Source organism: Patagioenas fasciata, chromosome 2 (assembly GCF_037038585.1).
Source record: "Patagioenas fasciata isolate bPatFas1 chromosome 2, bPatFas1.hap1, whole genome shotgun sequence".
In the NCBI taxonomy this organism is placed as follows: domain Eukaryota; kingdom Metazoa; phylum Chordata; class Aves; order Columbiformes; family Columbidae; genus Patagioenas; species Patagioenas fasciata.
In genome coordinates this window covers 113,343,250-113,365,938 of record NC_092521.1, presented here as the reverse complement: position 1 = coordinate 113,365,938, position 22,689 = coordinate 113,343,250, and the positions used below count along the sequence as shown (strand labels likewise).

General features: G+C 37.7%; 1 protein-coding gene across 5 annotated transcripts in view; it reads right to left on the bottom strand.

Annotated features, from left to right (window-relative positions):
* POU6F2 (POU class 6 homeobox 2) overlaps positions 1 to 22,689 on the bottom strand; it is a 308,579-nt gene that overhangs the window by 45,391 nt on the left and 240,499 nt on the right. For all 5 annotated transcript variants that reach the window (XM_071804758.1, XM_065832112.2, XM_071804755.1 and 2 more), the window contains exon 6: positions 16,592 to 16,738. In XM_071804758.1, the coding sequence (XP_071660859.1) occupies positions 16,592 to 16,738 (147 nt within the window). The remainder of the gene's footprint in view (positions 1 to 16,591; positions 16,739 to 22,689) is intronic.

The window sequence follows — 22,689 nt, the reverse complement described above, 5'->3', positions numbered from 1 at the left end:
ACTTGGACTAGGGCAGGCCCCAAGAGCTCAGTCAAGGACTAGAAGCCTCATGTTCTGGGTACTGGAGAAGGAAAAGGCTGAAGTGGTCCCTGTTTTGAAAACGGTGCGGAAGCCATCACGCTGCCATAAGGGGCAGCATGCTGGTGTCCTCCAATGGCACAGAATCACACCCTTTTGCTTCCCCAGAGAACCTGTGCCTGAAAAACGCAAAAGAGGAGGACGCTCCCTTTCTAACCTCTTTTACCCACAGCTATACGTGTTTGTTGAGAGGCTAGATCTTCAATTTACTCTGTAGTTTGAACAGGGAAACTTTTTTTAACCTCTTGGGACAGGGGCATCCTGGCCCCCAGTTTGAGAGCTGCTGCTCAGTGGGGGAAAACATAAAAGATAGTCTGCCCTGATTCTTCCTCCAGCCCTGTGCTCTGAAAATGCTTGCGTGCATTTCTCATCCATCACCCTATCCTGAATGATGCTCAGACAACTCAGTGATGCCCAATACAATAGTTAAGAGAGTCTGTGCATCTACCAGCCTCTCCTTCCTTCCCTCACCTTCCCCCTCATCCCTCTCTCCAAAGAAAAGGAACGCGTTTCTCAGATTAAAAAGAAAGTTCATCCAGGCTCAATGTGCATAAGATTTGTCACCCAGGTTGCTTTGCTCAGAAATGAAAACGTAAAGATGTGTAAACAACAAGTAACCTCAAAAAAGAAATGAGCATCTAAATAAAAAAAAAAGGAAGAAAGTTATCAAATATGCATTTGTTTATCACAGTCAAGTTTTATGATTCAAACCTGATTCATATATATTTTATGAAGAGAATATCCATTGTGGTGGCAAAATTAAATGTATTTTGAAACTTGTATGTGACATTTATCTATCTGCTCTATCAGAAAAAAGTTGTCATATTCATTCAGACATATATTACTTTTTCAATTTCCTGTCAGTAATGTTTTTTTAATGTTCTTTAGGGTGAGACCACAGGATTTCTCATTTCTTACAACAAAGACCACCACTCATTAGAATTATGTTAATGAGTTTATACCTAAAAAAGTTGAATCACTTTTTTATTTTAGAGGTGAGCAATTTGCACTCTTATCCATGACAATCATTGTGGTGTTTTTTTTATTTTATTTTTTAAATTTTTTAGAAAAGATACAGAGTGAGGTAGAGAATTGTTGGCTCTTTTTTTTTCTTTCCTTCTTTTACAGACGTTCATCATATAAAACACAAATTTCATGATGATTCAGGTTCCATGGTGAGGCACAAGAGATAAGAAAGATAGCACAAGTATTGAAACTCCTTATCATGTATCTTCCCTTCCAAAGGGATGATTTTGATAGAAAGTTCATAGAAACCCAGTGCTTAAGAATAAACAGCACTGTGCAGCAGGCAAGGCCAATGGGTCATAGTTAGAGAAGAAACAGAAACCAATTAAAGCGAGTTAATTGACAAGAGGCTACAGCTCCTATGCAGAAGACCAGCTGGAGAGGTGCAAAGTGGAGATGCCAACTTCTTTCTTTGAGTTGCTATCAAAGCGACACTGTAATAAAAACCTTATGTCCCATATGCTCAGTGCAAGCCCTGCGATGGATGTTGAAGTGCCCTAGTTAGAAAGGCCATTTGATTCTTATGGGTTTATTTTGATAGGCTCGTAATGACAACGTCCAGAATTCAGACTGAAGTATGCTCTTTGGTGGTAAAAAATGAGGAGAATTCCATGAGCGACATTTGAGTTTCAGTTCTGAACAAAAGCAGAATATTTGGAATAAAAGTACGGGATATGCCTCCCCTTCTTAGCATACATAACATTTGGGAATAAACAGAAATTTAAATAATATTTGGTAAAGCTTGCACTGATTATGATGGCCTAGCTTCAAAAGTTGTTGATCACTTTGGCTTAGACATGTATCTAAAATTATTTCAACACAGGAAAATTAGGATTTTTTTTTAGGGCAGAAATTCTTATGGGATAAGACCCTCTCATGACCTTTGTAGTATCTGCTACTCAGAGATGTGCTGGAAATACTTTTAAGCTGGTCTGTGGTCTGAGGATTTAGTGCAACTCTTTTCTGTCCTAACCAAAACAGCAGGGTAAATGCCCAGAGAAATGTAAAAAAGTAATCTATCAAAGGGAGAGATTTCTTCCTCACTACTACAAGCTTGAAGGTTTTTTTTAAACCAGAAAAACCTCAGAGACACAAAGTCTTCATTTATGCACAACTGATTTTTAAATAACAACATCCTACAGATGGAATACTTAATCTTACTTGAAACATACTCAACAGAAAGACCCTTCCTTCACATTGCTATCCATGATTTAGTTAAAGTATCAGTAAAGTTAAGTACATTTTAAATAATTCAAACAGATACCATTACCTTGGTCTCTGGGATCCTGCTTTATTTATTCGGGACACACAAAGAAACAAGCAAGCAAAACAGGAGCACAATTTTCAGAAAAACTGGGGAGTGCCTCCAGACTCATCCCAAAAATACGGCAGGTCAGCCAGTGCCGAGTTCTGTGTGGCCATCATCAGCTGCTGCCAGGATCTGAGTTCGAACCTCCGAGACCACCCCGAGGAGCTTAAGGATAACATTACCAAAAGGACTCAAGTCCCATTAAAAATAGCTGGTGTGTGGTATTCTAAGGATGGAATTTGTGCCATTTAATGTTAGCCACCTAACATTAGAAGTCCAGTTGTAGAAGACCATTCAGCTCTCTCGAGTCAATGTAGAGACTGAGGAACCTCTGCAAGGTGATTCATCTCAGCCTAAAATGCATGCCTGAGATCAGTGAGATGTTTTATTTCCAAGAGTGCCAATTTCTTTCAGCGGTGATAGGGAACACTAAGCAGCTAGCTTAGATTTGATGAAGCCTAAGCTAAATTTCCTGTCGTTAAAATTACGGAAAATGAATACAGTTGCCTTTTTATTGACCATTTGAATATCTCAGCTATACAAAAAAAGGAGGATAAAATAATTTTTTTAAAATGCACAGAGGCTCTCTCCAGGGAGGAGGCTCAACCTTTTTTGTTTATTTGTTTGTTTGGGTTTTGTTGCTGTTTTGTTTTGTTTGGGGGATTTTGTGGGGTTTTTTTTTGACTTCGTGAGTTACCATTACAAGAAGACAAAGCTTTGAGAAGACCCCACTGGTTGAAAAGCTGTTTGGCACATGCACAAAATGAAACCTGCTTGACCATTCCTGTCTATCACAAATATAAACATGGAGACAGAGATGATTCACTTAAATGACTTCAACTTGACTGGTAATATCTTGATACATTTCACTGGGGAGGGTATAACTTACACAGCTCTTAAAAAGTAGGTTTGAAAAAAGGACACAGCAATGACTGTGGACTGAAGATTTATTAGAAAGATTCCCTAACCATCTCTCGGAAGTCAAATTTCCATGTTCTGTGCAAACTCAGTGAGAAATTGCCTTCTTGACATGATGCTCATTTATCTCTCCTCACTCTGTGTTCTTCAAGGGCTCCTTTTGCATCATTTGTTGGGTAGTATGAGGCCGATTTAAACATTTCTACATTTGTGGTGTTGCCAGAGATCATAGTGATTTAGTGAATCAGGCATGCATCATTCATGTTTCTTCCCTCTTCTCACTGCATATGATTTTAAGCAGAAATAAAAGGTAAGAGGGAGTCAAAGGTGCAACTTGTCTCAGTAAACAGATTTTAGGAGGGGCCCTTTCCATTGATGGATCAGGTTATAAGAATTTGAGCTTGACTAAGTAATATTTATCATCTATATTTTTATCTGTCTTCAGAAAAAAGGACTTTTGTTGTAGTGTACTTAATTGTGACATTTTATTTTCAAAACACAGGGTGAAATACATTGTTGGCTAAGCACTTCCATATAAGCCAAGTTCTAACTATTCATCATTGTATATAACAGAAGCATGAAGGTATTTGAACAGGTAAATGCTTCTGTTTATTGCTGACAGTATTTCCAGGTGAGTAATCTAACATTCAGATTTTAAATAATTACTCCAGCTGATAAGTTGGCAAAACACATCTCTAGATTTTGTCCTGTACTCCATTCTAACACCCCATTATATTCTGATAAAGACGTAGTTTGTGATTGCGGTTTCAGAACATTTTCAGTCAGCTCTTAGACTTCACAGATGAGAATCATATCAGCGCTTCCTCTGCCTTTCTGTATCTGGTGAACTGGGCATCGGGTAGTTTTATTCTCTTTAGACCTTTGTGAAGAAAACTTCGACATCCTAACTTTTCTAAGCAGTCATTAAATATTCAAACACAGTCTCCAGGCAGGTTTTGGTCTTGGCTGTTGTGGCAAAAATTCTCTGATGCGGTAGAGAAGAATGTGGTGTTCTTTGCTAATGCCAACTACATGCTATTCTCGTTCAATGGAGGGGACCTTATAATTTATCTACCCTCTGTGCTGCCCATAGATTCTTGAACTTCCTGCTTTAGCAAAAGAAGCCTCTTTCAACAATGCCCATGAACAACTTCTGTTTTCAAATTCACTCGAGAGCAAAGACAGGTGACTGTCTCCTACAGGTGCTTCTACTTGAACAGTAGGTGTGACAGCTGGGATGTTTCAGTGTATCAGAGCCATGAGAGATGTATTCTTGGATATAAACACAAGATTATCCAGAAGAACAATATATAGATTTAAAGATGTAGAGTGGTGCACTGTAGGTGATGATGATGATGATAATAATAATAATAATAATAATAATGATGAGACTGCACATATAAAACCCATATATCAGTATCTGTACAATTAAAATTAATAGATCTATAGTTCAGATTCCAGAAGATGTTATTTAAACACCTAAAAAGGTAAGGCACCTCCCAACACTTCAGAGGGGGCTGTGCAGGTGATGTTCATAAAAATGAAAGACATGTCAAGAAATAGGCAGACCATGCCATCCTGTGAGCAGGGGCTAGGAAATCTTACCAGTGAAGTTCTGCTAACAAACCTCCATTTTCATAGAATCATAGAATCATCTCAGTTGGAAGAGACCCTCAGGATCATCGAGTCCAACCATAACCTAACCTAACTCTGGCACTAAACCATGTCCCTAAGAACCTCGTCTAAACACCTTTTAAACACCTCCAGGGATGGTGACTCCACCACTTCCCTGGGCAGCCTTGTTCCAATGCCTGACAACCCTCTCCATGAAGAATTTTTTCCTAATATCCAATCTAAACCTCCCCTAGCACAACTTCAGGACATTTCCTCTTGTCCTAAAATTCTTTTAAATACTTCACTCTGGCCTTTTGTGCAGAGCTGCCAATACTGCCAGTCTACATGGCACCTCCCAGTAATACGAAGGTAGAGTGTTAACACACAGTGTCCTCTAACTCCCACTTTGCAGTAATTCACTACATATCTTGGTCAGAAATTGAACTCCTAAAAAAATACAGGCCTGGTTTTATTCCTCAGTTAATAGATTGCAGATAGTTATGACCTGTGTACAGTCATGATTACATGCTTCTATCGTTACACTAGAGATAGATCTGAGGTAAAAGGGGACAGCATGGTATCTCCCAAGACAAGATGAGAAGGTTTAGTTTACTTTCATTTGTCACCAGAATAAAGGTTCAACAGACCCCAGAGACAGAAGTGTGGCTCAAGGAGTTAATTAAAATAGTTGTAATGTGGGGTCCCTGTGGGTACTTCTGTCTTGCCTGAGGATATGAGCATGAAGGTCCAGGCAAGTGTATGTTCAGCTGTGTATTTGTATATGTAAACACATGCAAATGTTCATTTAAGTGGGAAGTAATTCAGCTGAAGAAAAAGGTAGACATCTACTCTATTTGAAATGTGTTAAGATTTTTTCAGGATATGGCAATAAGAATTTGAGGGAAGAACGTTTTTTCTGGATTGGCCAGAGGAGGCCTAATGGAGTATCGTATAATACAATATCTACAATGGGACTAAAGACCTATGTTCAACTAACTGAATCCCAGATAAAGGTGTGGCAAAGAGCTGTTGTCAGGAAATGAAAATGGTAGAGAGAGGGGAAGCAGGACAGGAATGAGGGAATTGGATACCTTGGGATGTCTGGGGATCTGTCACTGACATTGGCACCAGGTATCTGTTCATCTGTACTCTTGTTCGCACATGATTTTATGCTTCCACTTACAGAAGGAACCGAGAGAGCAAAACCAGGAGAGGTGACAACAAGCCAAGGCTAACAAGAAGAACCGAGAAGGAAAGAAGAGGGAAAGTTTATCATGGCAAATGGTGCTGATTCTCCCTCAAAGCTACTGCACTGCATGAGCCTGATGTCATCTTTTTACTTTGAGGCTGTCTATCTATGCTATCAAGTAAGACATATCTCAGCTTAATGCATAGCCTGCAATGAAGAGTGTGGATTGGGCCTCTGGAGATGATAACTAACAAGTTCAAATTAAACTTTTCTTTTTTTTTTTTTCCTAGTTGGGCTGCAATGACCTATTTATACAATTTCTTTCTTGCTAGCAAGCTTTTTTTAACATTACAAGATGTACCTGGCCTCTCTCATCTCTCTCTCTAAACTGTCTCCCTGATGTCCTGATCGCTCTCTGATCTATTTCGCTATCTGCTGGGTGGATGCTAATATGACATATCCAACCTCTAAAACAAACCATTTATTTTGAAACTTGGCAATGTCAGAGTATTTGATGCATCAAACATTAAAATGAATGTATATTTGGATATTGGGTACATCATGTCTTGATATTAAATTATCTCCTGAAAGATGGATTGATTTTTAAACTGGCAGGATATATGTATTGCTTCCTTGAATCTAGTGTGAAGCTAGACATGAGGGGAGACTAGGAAAGGTTCTCTGTGAAGCAGAGACAGAATTGCTCAAGGGCTATGAGTGTTTTCTTTATATTAATAAATTCTTTTTTGTGCTTAAGGAAAGAGATTCTGTCATTCTCTTCCATTATTATGTGACAATAATACATTAATCTTCTATGAGAGATACTTATCCTAGAGATAATATTTAATTAATGTGCAAAGAAGGAAGTTTAAGTGAAAAGGGTACTTTAAAAATCATATATATTTAATAACATTGGCATAGATATTTCAAAGTCCTTTTTTTCTTTTTGATATCTGGGCCATTTGCATACATACACACTGAAGCCTAGCACCGTCAGTATCTGAAGAAAAATGACAAACTGAGATATACTTTTAGAAAGACAGATTAAGTGTCCATTCATGGTTGAGACTGTGACTTTTTCTGCTTGAACTTTCCCTGCCACTGTTCACAGACACAACACACAGGAAAAGGCAACACACAATTCTTTGAAATACTCTAGATTTAAACCAGAAGACAGAGAATCCTTCCTCCTGCAGGGTAGCTCCAGTTCAGGGTGACATTTGGAAGCAGGTGGGTCTGCACATAGAAGCCTATGGCTCTGCATCTGGCTGGTTATCACTATGAACGTTACATGAATACAACTCAGTTGCTGGTTACTATAAAAACGATTTAAGTCCTTCAGCAATTTTCTCCTCTTTGTGTGCTTGAGGAAGACATACTTTTTCATTTTCAAAATCTTCACAAGATGTTGCTAAAATATCTGGGCTTCTTATGCTTTCACATTTCAAAACAAATACTGCACAGCAAACACGGGGTAGCCCCAAATTTCCACTCCTCACTTGCATCTCTAAGACATTGACATACAGATGTCAAGACTGCAGCCCAACAAGAAAGCTGATGGCTTTTATTTGTGCATGAAGATTTATGACTTCTAAGAAATTCCATACCTTCCCAAAACAACTGCAGTGCTTTACCAGTGAGCCAAGGACCTCAAATATTTATCATTTTACATCAGCTTCCACATTTGACAGAGTGACCTGGCTTTTTTTCCTCTTTGCCCAGATAGCCCTTCTTTTTCTTCTTTTTCTTTTTCTTTTTCTTTTTCTTTTTCTTTTTCTTTTTCTTTTTCTTTTTCTTTTTCTTTTTCTTTTTCTTTTTCTTTTTCTTTTTCTTTTTTTCTTTTTCTTTTTCTGATATCAATGCCATTTGAGCAGAAAGTAAAATTCTGACATTGGAAAAAACTGATATACATGCAGGATAAATTAGATAAAATCTAAATAAAACTAAACACCATCTTACATAAAGAACTGTACCTTTTTTTTTTTTTGAGAAATGATGAGGCACATCTGGAAAGATAATTCAAACAAACCCTAAGATTTGGTCCACTGTTTCTTCTGCTTACCTACAGCCTTCCTATAGTCCAATGTGCAGAGCATTCCCTCATAAGAAGATCTGGACAGTCTAAAGGCAAAATCTCAAATTAAGAATAGCTGAGGAACATTCCTGCGTTTATCGTCTCTGGCTTCACCACATTCTGCTGCAAAAGCCAAGTATGCTTCTGTTATCTGCCTTTGTCTAATGCAAATATAAGCAATATGCCTCTCTAAGAAACCCCTTCATAAAGATTTTTAAATCCAGATGAAAACAAAACCTTCAAAGAAACTGAAACAAAAAAAAATTCTTAACAAAGACACACAAAACCAAATGCCATTATCAAATTTGGGAGTATTCTACAGGCTTCTCCTGGGAGGAGGGCTGATTTGTGACAGTCACTAGTCATGTTTCTTAATGCGTTATTGGAAGGTGATAAGATATGATGATAAGGAGAGCAGTGTGAGGACCTCCATAGAGCAGAAAGATTTCATTGACTGTGATGTGTGTCACTGGTGATAACAATGAAAATTTGCCATGCTTATAACCACCTCATGATGCGAAGATAAACAGATTATAGGAGTGGTAGGTGCTTCTTTTAGTTACTAGTTTTTGTGAAAATAGTAGGTAAGCTGAACTAGTAGTTAGCTTTGTTTTCTCCTCCATTGAAAAGTAATTAAGAAAGTAATGACAAAAGGATGTGTATGTCCTGTATTTCTGACTTGAAATGATTAACTTAGATTAGTGAATAGCATTTTTAAAAGTACCTAAATGCTTCAGGCTCTTACGGCTCTCTTCAAAGTGTATTTACTCCACATAATACAGCATGTTGCCAAGACCCCAGAGCTAGTAACTAATGAGCTAGATCCTATGTCACCTTGTTGAGAAGCAGAATTAATTAGTATTGCCATAACACCATACTACTAAGGTTTTTGGCTTCTGGGATCTGTGCTAGTCTGTCACTGTCTGAGACATATAAATGTTCTGTCTCTTAGAGTTTGCTTGCAATGCTCCATTACAGTGCACAGACGTGCCTTCAAGCACTAAGATTCGTAACACTGACTGAAGGAAACTCAGGCTTTTACAGGTATGTAAGTTGATTTTGAAAGTAAGAGTTAGGCACTTCTGAAAAAAAATCTAGGTCAAAGATACAGAACGTTGGCAGAGATCCAGGCAAGAGCCTGGAGTGTGAAGCTCAAAGTAAGATTTGTTGTAAGCTAGACGAAATAAATTTTGGAGGCCTTTCTGGATAGCAGCTGATCATTTTCAAGCTGAAAGAGACTTTAATACACAATTGTCCTTTCCTTGGTGTCTGATTGGGGACTCCGGTTGTGATCCAGTATGGCTCCAGTATGAGTTTTGCAGTAAGGAAAAGTTCCTCACTTTTCTCAAACAACAATGTTACCCTTGCAGTTCCTATTTGCAATAAGTACTATTTAACATATCTTCTCTTGTCCTGGTAGTTTTTTGGAATATTAGAGTCTCCGCTACTCCTTCCTACTCATTTTCCTTGAGCTTTAGAGGAAAGTGGTGGTGCTTCTGGTTTGAAGCCAGCCTCTTTGTAAAAGCAGGTTGTGAGTTGGTCATACTGCGTTTTTGCCATATTTTTGCAATTGTTGGTTCTTTGGATAATTAATTTCTGAACCTTTTTTACCCTTCCCTTTTTTTTTTTTTTAATCCTGTGAGAAAGATCCCCTCCGTTAGATATGGTGGCACCAGGGTAGTTATGAACTCCTTGTTGTTATGAGGGGTTAGCGGAGTATCACTTTTCCATGTTGCAGATGGTAAGTGTTTTAAATTTCAGCACTGTTTTAAAAAATATGGATATGAATTTCACAGATGCTCACTATTGTGCGTATCCAAAACTCATGAGTGATCACTGCCTAAAACAGACAGAACAGACTAGCCAGGTCTTGTTTTGGTATAATTAACCTCACTCTCTGCTCCTGTCCATTTCAATGAAATTACCAATTTGCATGACCTGAGAGTTTGGTCCATACATTTTCACATTTATGCCACTGTGGCTAAAATTGAGGTTAGGTGAATAGTACAGTAGAGACATAGTCAGCAAAACTATGTTAAAAGAATTATTTGTCTTTTGATTGAAATTCACATGGGAGGTAATTAAACAAATAGCCTCCTCGATGCTCGGCTGTGGGGAGAAGAAACCAATGCAAAAAAAATTTCTTCCCTTACAACTGACCTTTCTCATAATATGTGTCCTTCTCTTCTTGAAAACAGTAGAAATAATGTATTCAGCCCAATAAAACTTTGAGAAGGGGAACAGAGACTCAGACTCCACCCAGCAGAAATTCAATATACTAATATGAATGTCTGGCAAAAGGGTTTTCCAAGGAATGTTCTTAAATGCTAATATTATTTGATTGCTACAATCCCTCCCTCTAGCCTCTTCCTCAAAATGTGCCTCTTTTATTATCTCAGGCTTGTAACGACATTTCCATAATGTACATCATTCTGATACCACCAACTCAGATCTCTGTCAATCTTAGCCCTGGAAAGACATTATTAGTAGTCATTACTTAAACAATTATTGTTTAGATTATTTTGAACACTGTTAGACATTGTGAGGGCTAAAATATTAGTGGTTAGTATGTATTAGAGATGCAGAGCTGAAACAGATGTAACAATGACCACAACTGTTAAGAGAAAACGCTAATGGACACCACACACCTGAAGAACAGTATGAATTGCACATATTCAGAAGGACTTTGAAAAGTGTTTCACATTACATGGCTTTGGGCCTTCCAGATCTTATGGGAGAGTTAAAAAACAAAACCAAAAACCACACACCAAAAAAAAAAACCACAGAAGAAAACAAACTAAAACAAAACCAACAAATGACCAACATGCTGTTTTTAAGTCCCATGAGGAAGCCCACCATGCATTCCCATTGACAGCTGCCTATTCTATTGGCTAGTGTAAAAAATAACGAGGTTACATGCCACTCTCTATGTTTCTTCTTGGAGATGACTACTAATTTGACAATATGAACTTTGACCTGTAGCTGTCAAGCAATTCTTGCATCTGTGGTTCAAGAGAACTGAAAGTTTTACAAGCAACTTTGCATATACATGTTGATTTGCACATCACAGCATACTCTACCAGCAAGAAAAAGGAGGAACAATTGTAGAGCTGAACAATATGGTTAAAAGTGCAATATATTAGTCCCTTTAGTATCTGTACAAAAAATTACACTACTGTCACTGAATATGTACTTCAGTGATTTAACAGAAACAGTGTAAATCCCTGTAAAACTCTTCAATATTCTAATATCTTATTTCTATTTAGCTGAAAATTGTTCATAATCAGCTGAAATGAAATTGAAACAAAGAATTAACAAAACAAACAAACAAACAAACAAAAAACAAACACCAAAAAAAAAAAAAAAAACCACACCACATAATAAAATTGGACTCCACACTCATTTTTTATCACTTGTTTAACAAAATTGCATTAAAGCCTACCTTAGACTTTAAAAGTATATTTGCTCTTGGAGGAGAGATAGCCCCAACTGAATACTATTTGAAGAGAAAGGAAATCCTACAATCATCTTTTCCCTGCCATTTTGTAATTAGCTTACCCTCCAAAAGACGGTAACGGCTTTGTCTATGGGAATGGAGCAGTCCCAGCACAGTGGCCTGTCAGGTCTTTTCCAGATTGTGGCCTCAGCCACTTTAACTAAGACAAGATAGCTGCTACGCTTAAAATTATCAACTCGGTTTGCAAGTAATGCTCACCATGCCAGAAAAGTAGTTACAGAAAGTGGTGAAAATAATAGTACTGCATGTACATATGTAATAGTTGGGAGGACAGAAATTCCCTTCTGAATGAAAGAGACTTCAGCACTTTCCAAGCCAGTCCACAATGAGGACAATGCTATTTTTTAAAAATCCTACTCCCTTTTTTTATTGCACATGACATATTACATTGTACTGTACAGTGTGTGGTGATGAGAAATTCCCTGCTTATTTAATTGTGATCCTTCAACGGATTTGAAAGGGAGTGCTTTATTTCCATTTCTTTAATTTACTAGTTCTTTAGCTGATGATTTTATTAACCCTTGTATTTGAGAACTGAGGCTTAACAAAAAAGAAGACGGAAAAAAAGGCCTTTGGCAGTATTGTGAAGGCCTGGAACTGAATAATGCACTTTAATAATGAGGGATAGCGCTATGGCTTTTGCTGATGGCTGTGACCGGCTCTGTGACCTGATTATGTCGCAGAGTGTCAGCAGCTGAGACACTACAAAAGGGAGCGCATCCCATCAAATCTATCTCCATTGTAATCACTCGCGCTGCTGAGAGGCTTGTTAGGAGCAGGGAATCCATCAGGCCTCATTAGCACCATTTACCATCAAGAAGCTCAAAGAGCAAACGTGTACCCTCTCATCAGAATAATGAGAACCAAAGTACTCCTATTATCTAATTGAATCAACAATGCCCTTCTCTCTGTTTAGTTTCCTGAGCTACTTGTGGACTATAACTCTCAAAAATAAGTTATTTTTTTGTTAATTGCCAGGGTGGAGCTGTGCTCAAGGTTTTTTGTACACAGAAGGTTTTCACATGTAAAGAGCAAGGCATGGGCACAATGAAGCCCAAGTTCCTCCAAGGACATTCTTAGATTATACTGATGCCATCCCAATTAAATCCACTGTCCAATTAAAGTACGTACCATACAATTATACCACATTTACTTAGGTTTTCCTGTTAACCTACCAGGAAATAGAATGCCTTGCCCTCTTTAACCACAAGACGGTTCATAATGCCAGCTCTCATCACGCTACTTTTTTACTCTTTACGGTAAAATCTTATTTTGCAATTGCTGAATTAGGATGTATTTTTCTCCTATTAGGCAGCTCCCATCTTTCCAAAAAAGAAACGAAACTTACTCAGCAGCCATAGTTAAAATGCATTTGATGATGTTGAAGTCAATGGACTTACACAAATGCAACAGATGACAATTAACCACTATGTTTTAGCCAAGCAGGAAGCTAGCTTGTAGGTAGCACCTATGGAAACAAGAAGCATCAGCCTTGCTTCCCTGTTTCCGTGGTTTACCTCCTTACAAAAAAAAAAACAGGCAAAATACACATTTTCTGTATTTAATAGACATGGTAAAACCCACTCAAAACTCCTGGTATTTTCTTTCTTTTCCAATAACAGAGCGAAAACCAGAGATGACTGGTTGTTACATCTCAGAAGAGTCCAGGTGCAGCAATGGCACTAGGATCCTACTATAAGGGCAGGTTGAAACCAGGTGGGTAAACAGCTTCTCTTTGAAATCAGTTAATCTACTGACAGTGTGGAATCTAGCAATTCTGCTTCCCTGGCCTTCAAATTTAACATATGAAAGACTACTCCTGCAAACGCTTCCTGAAAAGTGCTGAGGGCAAACAGAATGTAAGCAGTGTTACATGGGCCAACAGCTCTTCATAGTACGCCTCTGAAAACAAAAATTTGATTTAGAGTTCTCTACCTGTACTGTATCAAATAATTCAGGTGATCTAATCATATTATTCCAATGGATAAGATCCCTTGGCTACAGTGGTCTTGGGGAGCTCTTGTATCTAAAGCAAAAAAAAAAAATTAAAAATAATAATACCATGGTGAATTTAGTAATTAAATGAATAACAAATATGCTATATAAATGATTGTTAATATATATAATTTTGTCACTGTGATTGTAAGAATTCCTAGACCATTGGGAATTAAGGTCATGCCATATGTCACTTAAAAGATCATTTCCCTAAATTTGCCATAGGATCTTGGATTTGACCTATAGCTTAACATCTCTAGGGATTTTACTGATCACCATATATTTAGCTAGACAGATGGACATTTACAAGCCCTGAATTTCTATAACAGAAGCAGCGTATAATTACAAAGATTGCATGTACAAACAGTCTGGTAAGTCATCCAGCCTTATATTTACAGGAGTGAATTTTGGGTATCACATTTGTGATTCTTTGGAAAGGGGCAATTTTCAAAGGGCAGATTCTTAACATGTGATGGAAATCTGGCTCCTTAAGAAGTCCAAGAAGATGATTCAGAAATGGAGTATCCCAAATTACTATCCACTTATGCTCCCAATTTTGAAGAAACACACCTTTCAGTTCTTGTTCAGTTGCTATAATTTTACTATTTGCAGGGAATGTAATTTAATTTCTGGACTGTAGTTTAATTACACCGAATAGTCCAGTTTTGTAGACAGATAGCTTCAGAAGTGTGCTCTAAGCATTAGGGTTTATGCTGAATGCTATAAAAATGGTTGTTATATTACACACTTCTTATCAATATTTATCTATATTGTGGCAAGGTCTGCGATACTGATTATAAACCAAGGAATATTTGTAAAAACAAGTAATAAAAAGACAGCCCTTATTCAAAAGAGCTAGGCAAACAGATAGATTTTGTAATTTTATCCAACAATAGGGAAGATTCTTCCTTTCTCTTCTCTTTCTCTGCAACCTGTGGAACTATTGGACTTTACATCATGTGAGGAATAAACAAGACTCAGCCTGAGGGAATCTATAGTTTACTTCAGTGATATCTTCACAGTAGTTTTTTTTTTTTTTTTAAACTTACAATGAATGGCTACTCTTCACTTACATTTTCTGTGGAGAACATGTAAAGGGAAAACTATTGAAAAACCAGTCTGGGTTTATATCTTCAGCTCCTACAATGAACATCTTTGATGCCAAGTGCCTCACGCGAGTGGCGATTGTGAACCATTTCTGGAGCACAGATAGAAACAAGCAGGCTTCTAGGTTGGAGCTGATCTGACTATGAGTTATAGGTATTATAACCAACTTTTCTTCCAAACCAATACCCCATCCCTCCAGAAATCTTAATAGGCTTTTGAGAGCCTCCATTTAAAGCTGGCTGCATAAAATGATCCTTTGATGAAAAGGGATTGAAACAAGGGTTAAAGTAGACATTGAAAGGTTATTGTAGAGGGCACATTGTTCATACAATCCTCCTTTAATATGTGTGGTGTGCACCTGCGATAAGATGATTCATTAGATAAGGCCTCACTTTGACAAGCTCCATCGTTCAACCCTCGGGGTAGTGATGGAACAATTCTGCACCCACCCAGTAAATATAACAAGGTCAGCATTTTTTTCCTGGGACTTGTATGGTGATAGTGAAGCTCAGGATGCATCTTTGTTGATGTGTTATGTTAAACAAAAAAAAAAAAAAAAGTGCTCCTATAAAGTGTTGCCTTTTATTTTTTAATGGGCCAAAAAAAAAAGTCACCACCGTTCCAAGTAAATAACATGGCGAAAGAAAATTACTAGGAAAAACCTGCTCTTCATTTTTTTTTTCCCATTAGAAACACTAATAGTTGACACTAAACTTTAGATTCACATATCATCTAAGCTGCATAATTTCAATAAATGTTTACCAGAGCCCAAAATCCACATAAGGACTGTGGATATCACTGTGTGCCCAATTTCTACCATGTAGAATAATGACATTCAAATTACTCTGTTACTAGATCCAGTCATAACTTATATGAACAGATTTGTGGAAGTGACTTTATATGAAACAAGTAGCTGTGTTAATTTTAGTCCTAGTAAGTGCAATAAAGAATGACAGTGGCCACAATCTGAAAGCTACTTAAGTACCTTGCATCAATGGAATTATTTTTATATATACATGGATTCATATCTTTCTGCATCATATTAAGACTGAAACTGAAATAATTTGCAACAAATAAGCAGCTCCCAAGTGCAGATAACGCACAATCTCTCTCTCAGACACACAATAAATATTGTTCAAGTTTTTGTTTGGAAAATTTCTGTAAAGCAAAATTTTCTCCCAAATTTGCATTACACACTGGCAGATTCATTGCAAATTGTTTAACTTAGTTAATCAGTGAATGAATAAGTCACCCAGTTAAATCCATTCCAGATACACCATTACAATTTCCGTTGTGTTCCTTTACTTAAAACATTTACAACATGTAATACCTTTTTAAAATGAAGTAATACAGAAATGCTACAATTTGAAAGAAGAAGCGTGGTTTTGTTAGAACCATAGCACTTTAATGTAGGTATCTGTTATTAGGCATATTTAAGCGGATGAAGACATCTGGTATGTTTGTTAAGAATCACAAGTTTGCTGGACTTTTAAAATACCATATTATTGCGCTATTGTGATCTTTTCAAGAGACTGAATTAAAATAAAACAAACCCTAAGCCTTTTCTGGCTTGAAAACACTTTCCAATAGCTCCTAACTTCCTCCCAGTTCTCAGACTTTCCATTTCTTACCTTGTCTGGCAAATCAATATTTATTTATCTTCAATATGTGCACTTTTAAATTGCTGTCATACAAGCGGAACTCATTTTTGTCCCGAGATCAGCCTGCCATCAGAATTCACTGTTTGTTCCATCTTCCACTCACCTGTCCTTGTGCATTAGTGACGAGTTGACCTGTGACCCCCTGAAGACTGGAGAGGGCATTGCCAAAGGCCTGGGAGCTTGCTATCGAGCCCATGGCTGCTGCGGCGGCAGCCGCTGCTGCTTGACTTGCTAGCGGATTGTTCACCAGCTGAAAAAAAAAACAAAAAAAGAAAGAAAATATCACTGTAAAACCCCCAATAAACACAGAAACATGGAGTGCTAACTGGGTAACATGAAAGTGATTGTACTAACGTGGGGAAAAAACTACTCTGAGAGCTTGAGTAGTTTTGAGAGGTTCTTATTTCTGAGGCTTTGGTGTCACTTTGACAATGAATGGTTTTTAAAAAGCTAGAGGAAATTCCATGTTAACACTGAAGAATAAAACTCTCTTTTTACCCTTTATTATTTTTTTTCATAGTTATGCTTGATATGTTTCTTTATGTTCAATGTGCTAATGCTGCAGTTATAGCAACCTAATCCTGCTGTAAACAGCCACCACTGAAAGATCTGCATTTGATTTTAACAGAATATTTACTAGGGGATACTCAGAACAGAGATCATTTTACCCATGACACCAGAAATGAGAAAAACCTGCAGATCGTTTGAATTTATATAATTAAAGAATTGGTCTTAACATCTAGATAAATCACCGCAGAGGACTCAACCCTGTGATTAAGTTCAGTAGAAATTGACTAAAAATTCAAAATTCATTTGCGAGATATGAACCTAAGCAACTTACTGCTTCTCAACTGTGAATGATTAATTGCAGGACTCATACATTTTCTGGAAGGGAGTTGCACTGCCCACTTCAGTCAGTCCTATCTGGCTGCTCCACATAAAGCACAGTCCTGGCTTTCACCTTAGGAGACTACAGGAATCCCACAGAGGAACGTTCCCACCAATACCTGGGTTTCTCAAACATACAAAATGTGTGTTCCTTTGTCAGAATCAAATGTCCTTTGGGAGCTGGCTTGTTCACTGGATTAATCTGAATTTTATATTTTGTCACCCTTTTCTGAGAATGGACAAACTTTGAACCAAGCACGCAGGGATGACAGTAAAAATATATATATATAAAAATATATATATTTATATGTATACATACATATATATAAAAAACCTTCTGAGAACCATCATTACTGGGACATCTGTCCTGAGAACAATCAGACAAACTGAGTTCAACAGGAAGAAAATATATTTTAGAGTGGGTTTGCCCCCTAAGAATCACTACACTGTAGCAGAGCTCGCAAAATGCATATTAGCAGGGTAAAGGAACCAGAAGTTTGAGGGAGAAAAAAGTCTTGGGACAGCAAAGACATTTTTTCTTAGGCTGAGATGAAAATGCTGAAGCTATCTCAGAAAAGCTTTATGTTTGAGCTGAAATTAGTGGGAGTTCAAAGCCCTTACATGATGAGTAAATTATCAATCCTGTAGAAATGGGAAGTCACAGACACCAGTAAAGGATGTAAGCCACAGACAGGCTCTGCTTCAAAATAAGTTATAAAAAATTAATCAGTGATTAGTAGATGTTTTAAGCATGTTACAGATATGAGTAGTGTGTATGTTATAGATGTTTAGAAGCCCATCAGTAGAAGATGTCAGATATGGTTATAATCTATGCTTATAAGAAACCTACTTGTCTGTTGGACATTGCGAAATCTACAACAATTGATTGGTCATACATTAAAACATCTATTAATCATTCATTAGCCCTTCATGAAGTATTTATAAATGGAACCTTGATATAAAATGTTGCCTAAAGGGGTGCCTTGGGCACATCCAATCCCTCTAGAAATTGTGAAGTAAATAAGTAAATAAAGATTAGTAGCAATGCTGGACAGAAAATATGACATCGTTGGAGGAAATATTTTGATTTGGAAAAAATTGCTATATGAATCTCCAAAACCAGTCCATGGTATTCCATGGCAAGAAAATCAAGCAGGAATAAAACATCAAGGGGGAAACTGAAATGACTGCTTGATAACCAGTCCTGACGAGCTCTGAAGAGAGTAGAGACAGGCACAATGACCAAGGCAAAGCTTGGTCCCTGCATGCAGAGTGCAAGCAATTCCACCGACGGCCCAAGGTGCGAGCCCAAATGTAGTTGCATATGCTCCTCAGCACATTGGTGGTGGTGTCTGAGCATGGCAGTATAATGCCAGATAGAAGTATAAAGAAAATTGTCAGTTTTCTGCTCAAAACAGTGACATTTCTTTATTGTCCAGATCAGAAGATGGTAAACCCTTCCTTCCTCTGCAGCACTTCATGGGTATTGCTGGGACTTGGAGTAATTCCCTTGTAGCTGTAAACACTTGGAGATGAAAGGGGCAACAGCAGAAGTGTAAGACTTTCAGAGAAGGCCTACAATCTTATTAGGAACCTACAAATTACTGCACCTGTGATTATACAGCATCTGACTGCAGTCATAACAGATAATCTTTGCACAGTTACCTGACATCAGCTGATATACCACACCAGCTGCTGTAGTTTATGACTTTAGTTGTGTATAGGAACAGTTACTTGAAGAGCATAAGTAAACTCACGAATCTAGAAACTACAAAGGGTTAAAACTGTTTAAAAATCAGACTATCACCTCCTAGAATCTCCTTTCCATTTTTCTTGCTCCAGTTTTGAAAAACTGTACATTTTCAAATACAACAATAAAATTTAATTACAACAAACCCTGGAGACACTCAGGATTGCTTTTAGTTGCATCACAGAGATAAGCTACTTATTAAAAATGATAGCAGAGGCTCTGATATGCATAGGTACCCTGGGTAGTACCATGTTCCAGGAAAAATCACAGTGAATGGGCCAACTTGCAGGGTAAGAGACTTCCAATTGCATATAAAAACATCCCCATCTATTCATAAGGCGGATTGAAAATGAGAAGATGCATTTTTCTTTGAGCTCTTTGGGAAACTGTTGACTACAAGTTACACTCCGTTAAATTGACCCCTTTTATATTGTGTGCGAACTGGGGATGGAGAAATACACCTCATTTCATTACGTCTGGACACCAAGGTAACTTCTAACACATTATATCTTGTTTTTATTTTAAAAATAAAATCTCTCATTTGAGAGGTTTACGCCATTTCTCAGTACAGGTTTGTATCCCTGAGAACACTTATTGGAAATATTAGAAATATATTATTAAAGATTCCACAAACGCCTCTTCCAATTTTGTTTCTGTATTTAAATAATGCTTCAATTTGGAAGGCTGAGACATTTGGAGCTGTCAATTCCAGTACCCAAATTTCTGCTCCCACACAAACCAGCAGTTGCAACAGCAGGTAATAGCGATCTTAGTTTAAAGTGACAGGTCAGCCCTCTCAAGGATAACTCCGCTAATGGTATGATTATATGGGGAAGCAAACTTTATGAGGAAGAATCTTGTAATAACTGAGTAGCTTCACTACATTTTTCTGACTTCCCAAAGCTGAACTTTCAAGGGAAAAGCATATGAAGGTTGTTCTGCTCTAACTCAGTGCAAAGTAGGACCCATTCCACTGCAACGACTAGAACTCACACAAATGAAACTAACATGTAAAATGATGGGGGATGAAAGATGCGCTGCTTACAAGATCCTAAAACTGTGACATGTGAAGTGAGAGTTTCTAGGGTTGAGAAATAGACTTCAAAAAGAACAATTTCAAGAAAAGTGTGGTAGAGTCAATACTGCAGGCAGCTTGAGAGTCACAAATACTGTTTTCTTCTGGAAGAATATCCTCTTTTTTGTTTGTTTGTTTGTTGGTTTGGTTTGGTTTTGTGGTTTTGTTTGGTTTTGTCTGATTTGGTTTGGTTGGTTGGTTGGTTGGTTGGGTTGGTTTGTTTTTTTCCCCCCCAAAGCTCACTAACTGATTAAGCATTCACTTCTTGCTGAATACAAGATTAGATTTGATGGCCTATACACTAATTTTACTTTTCTCTGTAAAATGCATATCCTGCTGAACTTTCATCCCCCTGGTCTGGAAATCAAAGAACCAGTTTTACTCATTACAATATCACCCATTCAACAAACAAAAAGAAAAAACTAAATGATTTGACTAATGAAAAGCCAAGACACTTTGGGATGCCAGAGGATCATATGAAAAACTGGGCCTATAACATGAAAGGTAAGGTCAATTTATTTAGTGCCAGTATAAGAATAAAGTTAGATCTTGTGTGTTTTCTAAGGGACTTTTGGGAGAGGCTACGAGTGAACACAAGCTATCTGAATGCATAAACAGAGAATGGAAGGATGTATTGTGGAGTAAAAGCTGGCATAACTTCATTTTACAAAACAGTAGCGGTGTTTTTCAGGAAGACTGTTAAAACAAAACAAAATAATACAACACATTTCTGGATATCTCCTAGAGATTAAATCAGTGTAGAAAACCAGTATATTTGATTAGGGACTGACATATCTTCAGTCTCTTATGTACTCCGAAAATCCTTTCTGTAGGGAGCATCACACTACTAGATCAGCTACCGATCAGCTACTGAGAGCATTTGCCTAAATGGGTGCATTTCAACGGAAAACGGAGAAATCCTTGGATTTAAATAAATCTAAATGTTGAGAAGAATCTAGCAATGGATTTCAATCAGAAACATATGACATTTTTATTTTCTGTCCAGACTATGTGAAAATGATCACAGAAGTGAAATATTTCATTAGCAAGGCATTTGCTTTTATAGGAACTTTTAACTGAGAATCTATGTGAATTTTATGTGTGTTTAGATTATGAGAGAACTGCATGTTAAAATCTAGTGGGCTTTATTCCAGTTTTTTTCACAATGGCTCGTGAGACAGATTCTGGGTAGTGGTCACTTGGTCTTAAGGGAAAAAAAGACTGTTTCAAACTGAGCACAGGCTTCTGAGGATATTCTGGTACCTTCTTTATTACTGTGACCAGCATTATAATCTGTACCAGGTGTAGATGGCAAGGTTTTGGTAGCAGGGGAGCTGCAGAGAAAGAGGGGGGCGAAAAAAAGAGTGAACACACAGAGGGAACACCAAGGGCAGAGAAAGGAGGAGTAGGAGCAGGTGCCTCACAGAAGAGCAGGTATCACCACGGTAGCCCTTGGAGGGTGCCACACTGGGGCAGATGGATATTTCCTGATGAGAACCGTGATCTGTGGAGAGTACGTGCAACAGCAGGGGAAAAGCGTGAAGAGGAAGGAGCAGCAGAACCCGCCATTGCCCCCTGCACCATTAGGGGTGAGTAGAGGAGTTAGAAGTGAAAGAGTGAAGTTAAGTCTGAGGGAGGGGGGAGGAAAGTTATTTCAATGTTTCTCTTTTTGTTTCTCACTATTTTAATTGGCAATAAATTAATTATCCCCAAGCTGAGTCTGTCTTGCCTGCGAAAGTGATGGGTAAGCAGTCTCTCTATCTTGACCCATGAGCTTTGTCACCCTATTTTCTTCCCCATGCCACTGAGGCAATGAACGAGTGGATGGGTGGGTGTTCAGCGGTTGGCCAAAGCGAACCCACCACACCATCCCATTCCAGTAACTGTAGATTATATAAAACAAACAGCAATATGCAAGTATCTTCAATAACTTGATGACAGAGAAGCAGAATATTCCAACCTAGAAACCCATATGCCTGGTTTATAAACACGAACAGACTGATGCAGAAGTACAGTTTCTCTGGAAGCCCCTCGTAGCTCTTCTGGCAACAATATGAAAACCATTTAGCATTTATGTAGACTTTTCCAGCCAAATTTTTCAATTATGGGTGCCTGAGCTCTGTTGGTTTATTTTAGTTTTGGGGTCTTAAGCAAAAATAAGTCAAATTTTCAAGAAACCTGTGAACATGCAGATACCAAGAAAGCCAACAGAGGTAACACAAAGGTAACACAAAGCAAAAGAAGTTAATTATATCCAAAGAGATACTTTCATAAAATATTTTTGGATCCCTGTATGTTTTAGCTATCAGTTAAAGACTTTATTTATATATTGATTTTGACCCTCCCCTGCCTTCTTTTTAGTTTATGTAATAGGATAATTACAACGTTTAACTTTTATAAATGAACAACACGGTAAAATGTCTAATAAAATGGCTGTCACAGAGACTAATCATGCATAACTCTTTGAAAACACACCCCAGCAGGCAAA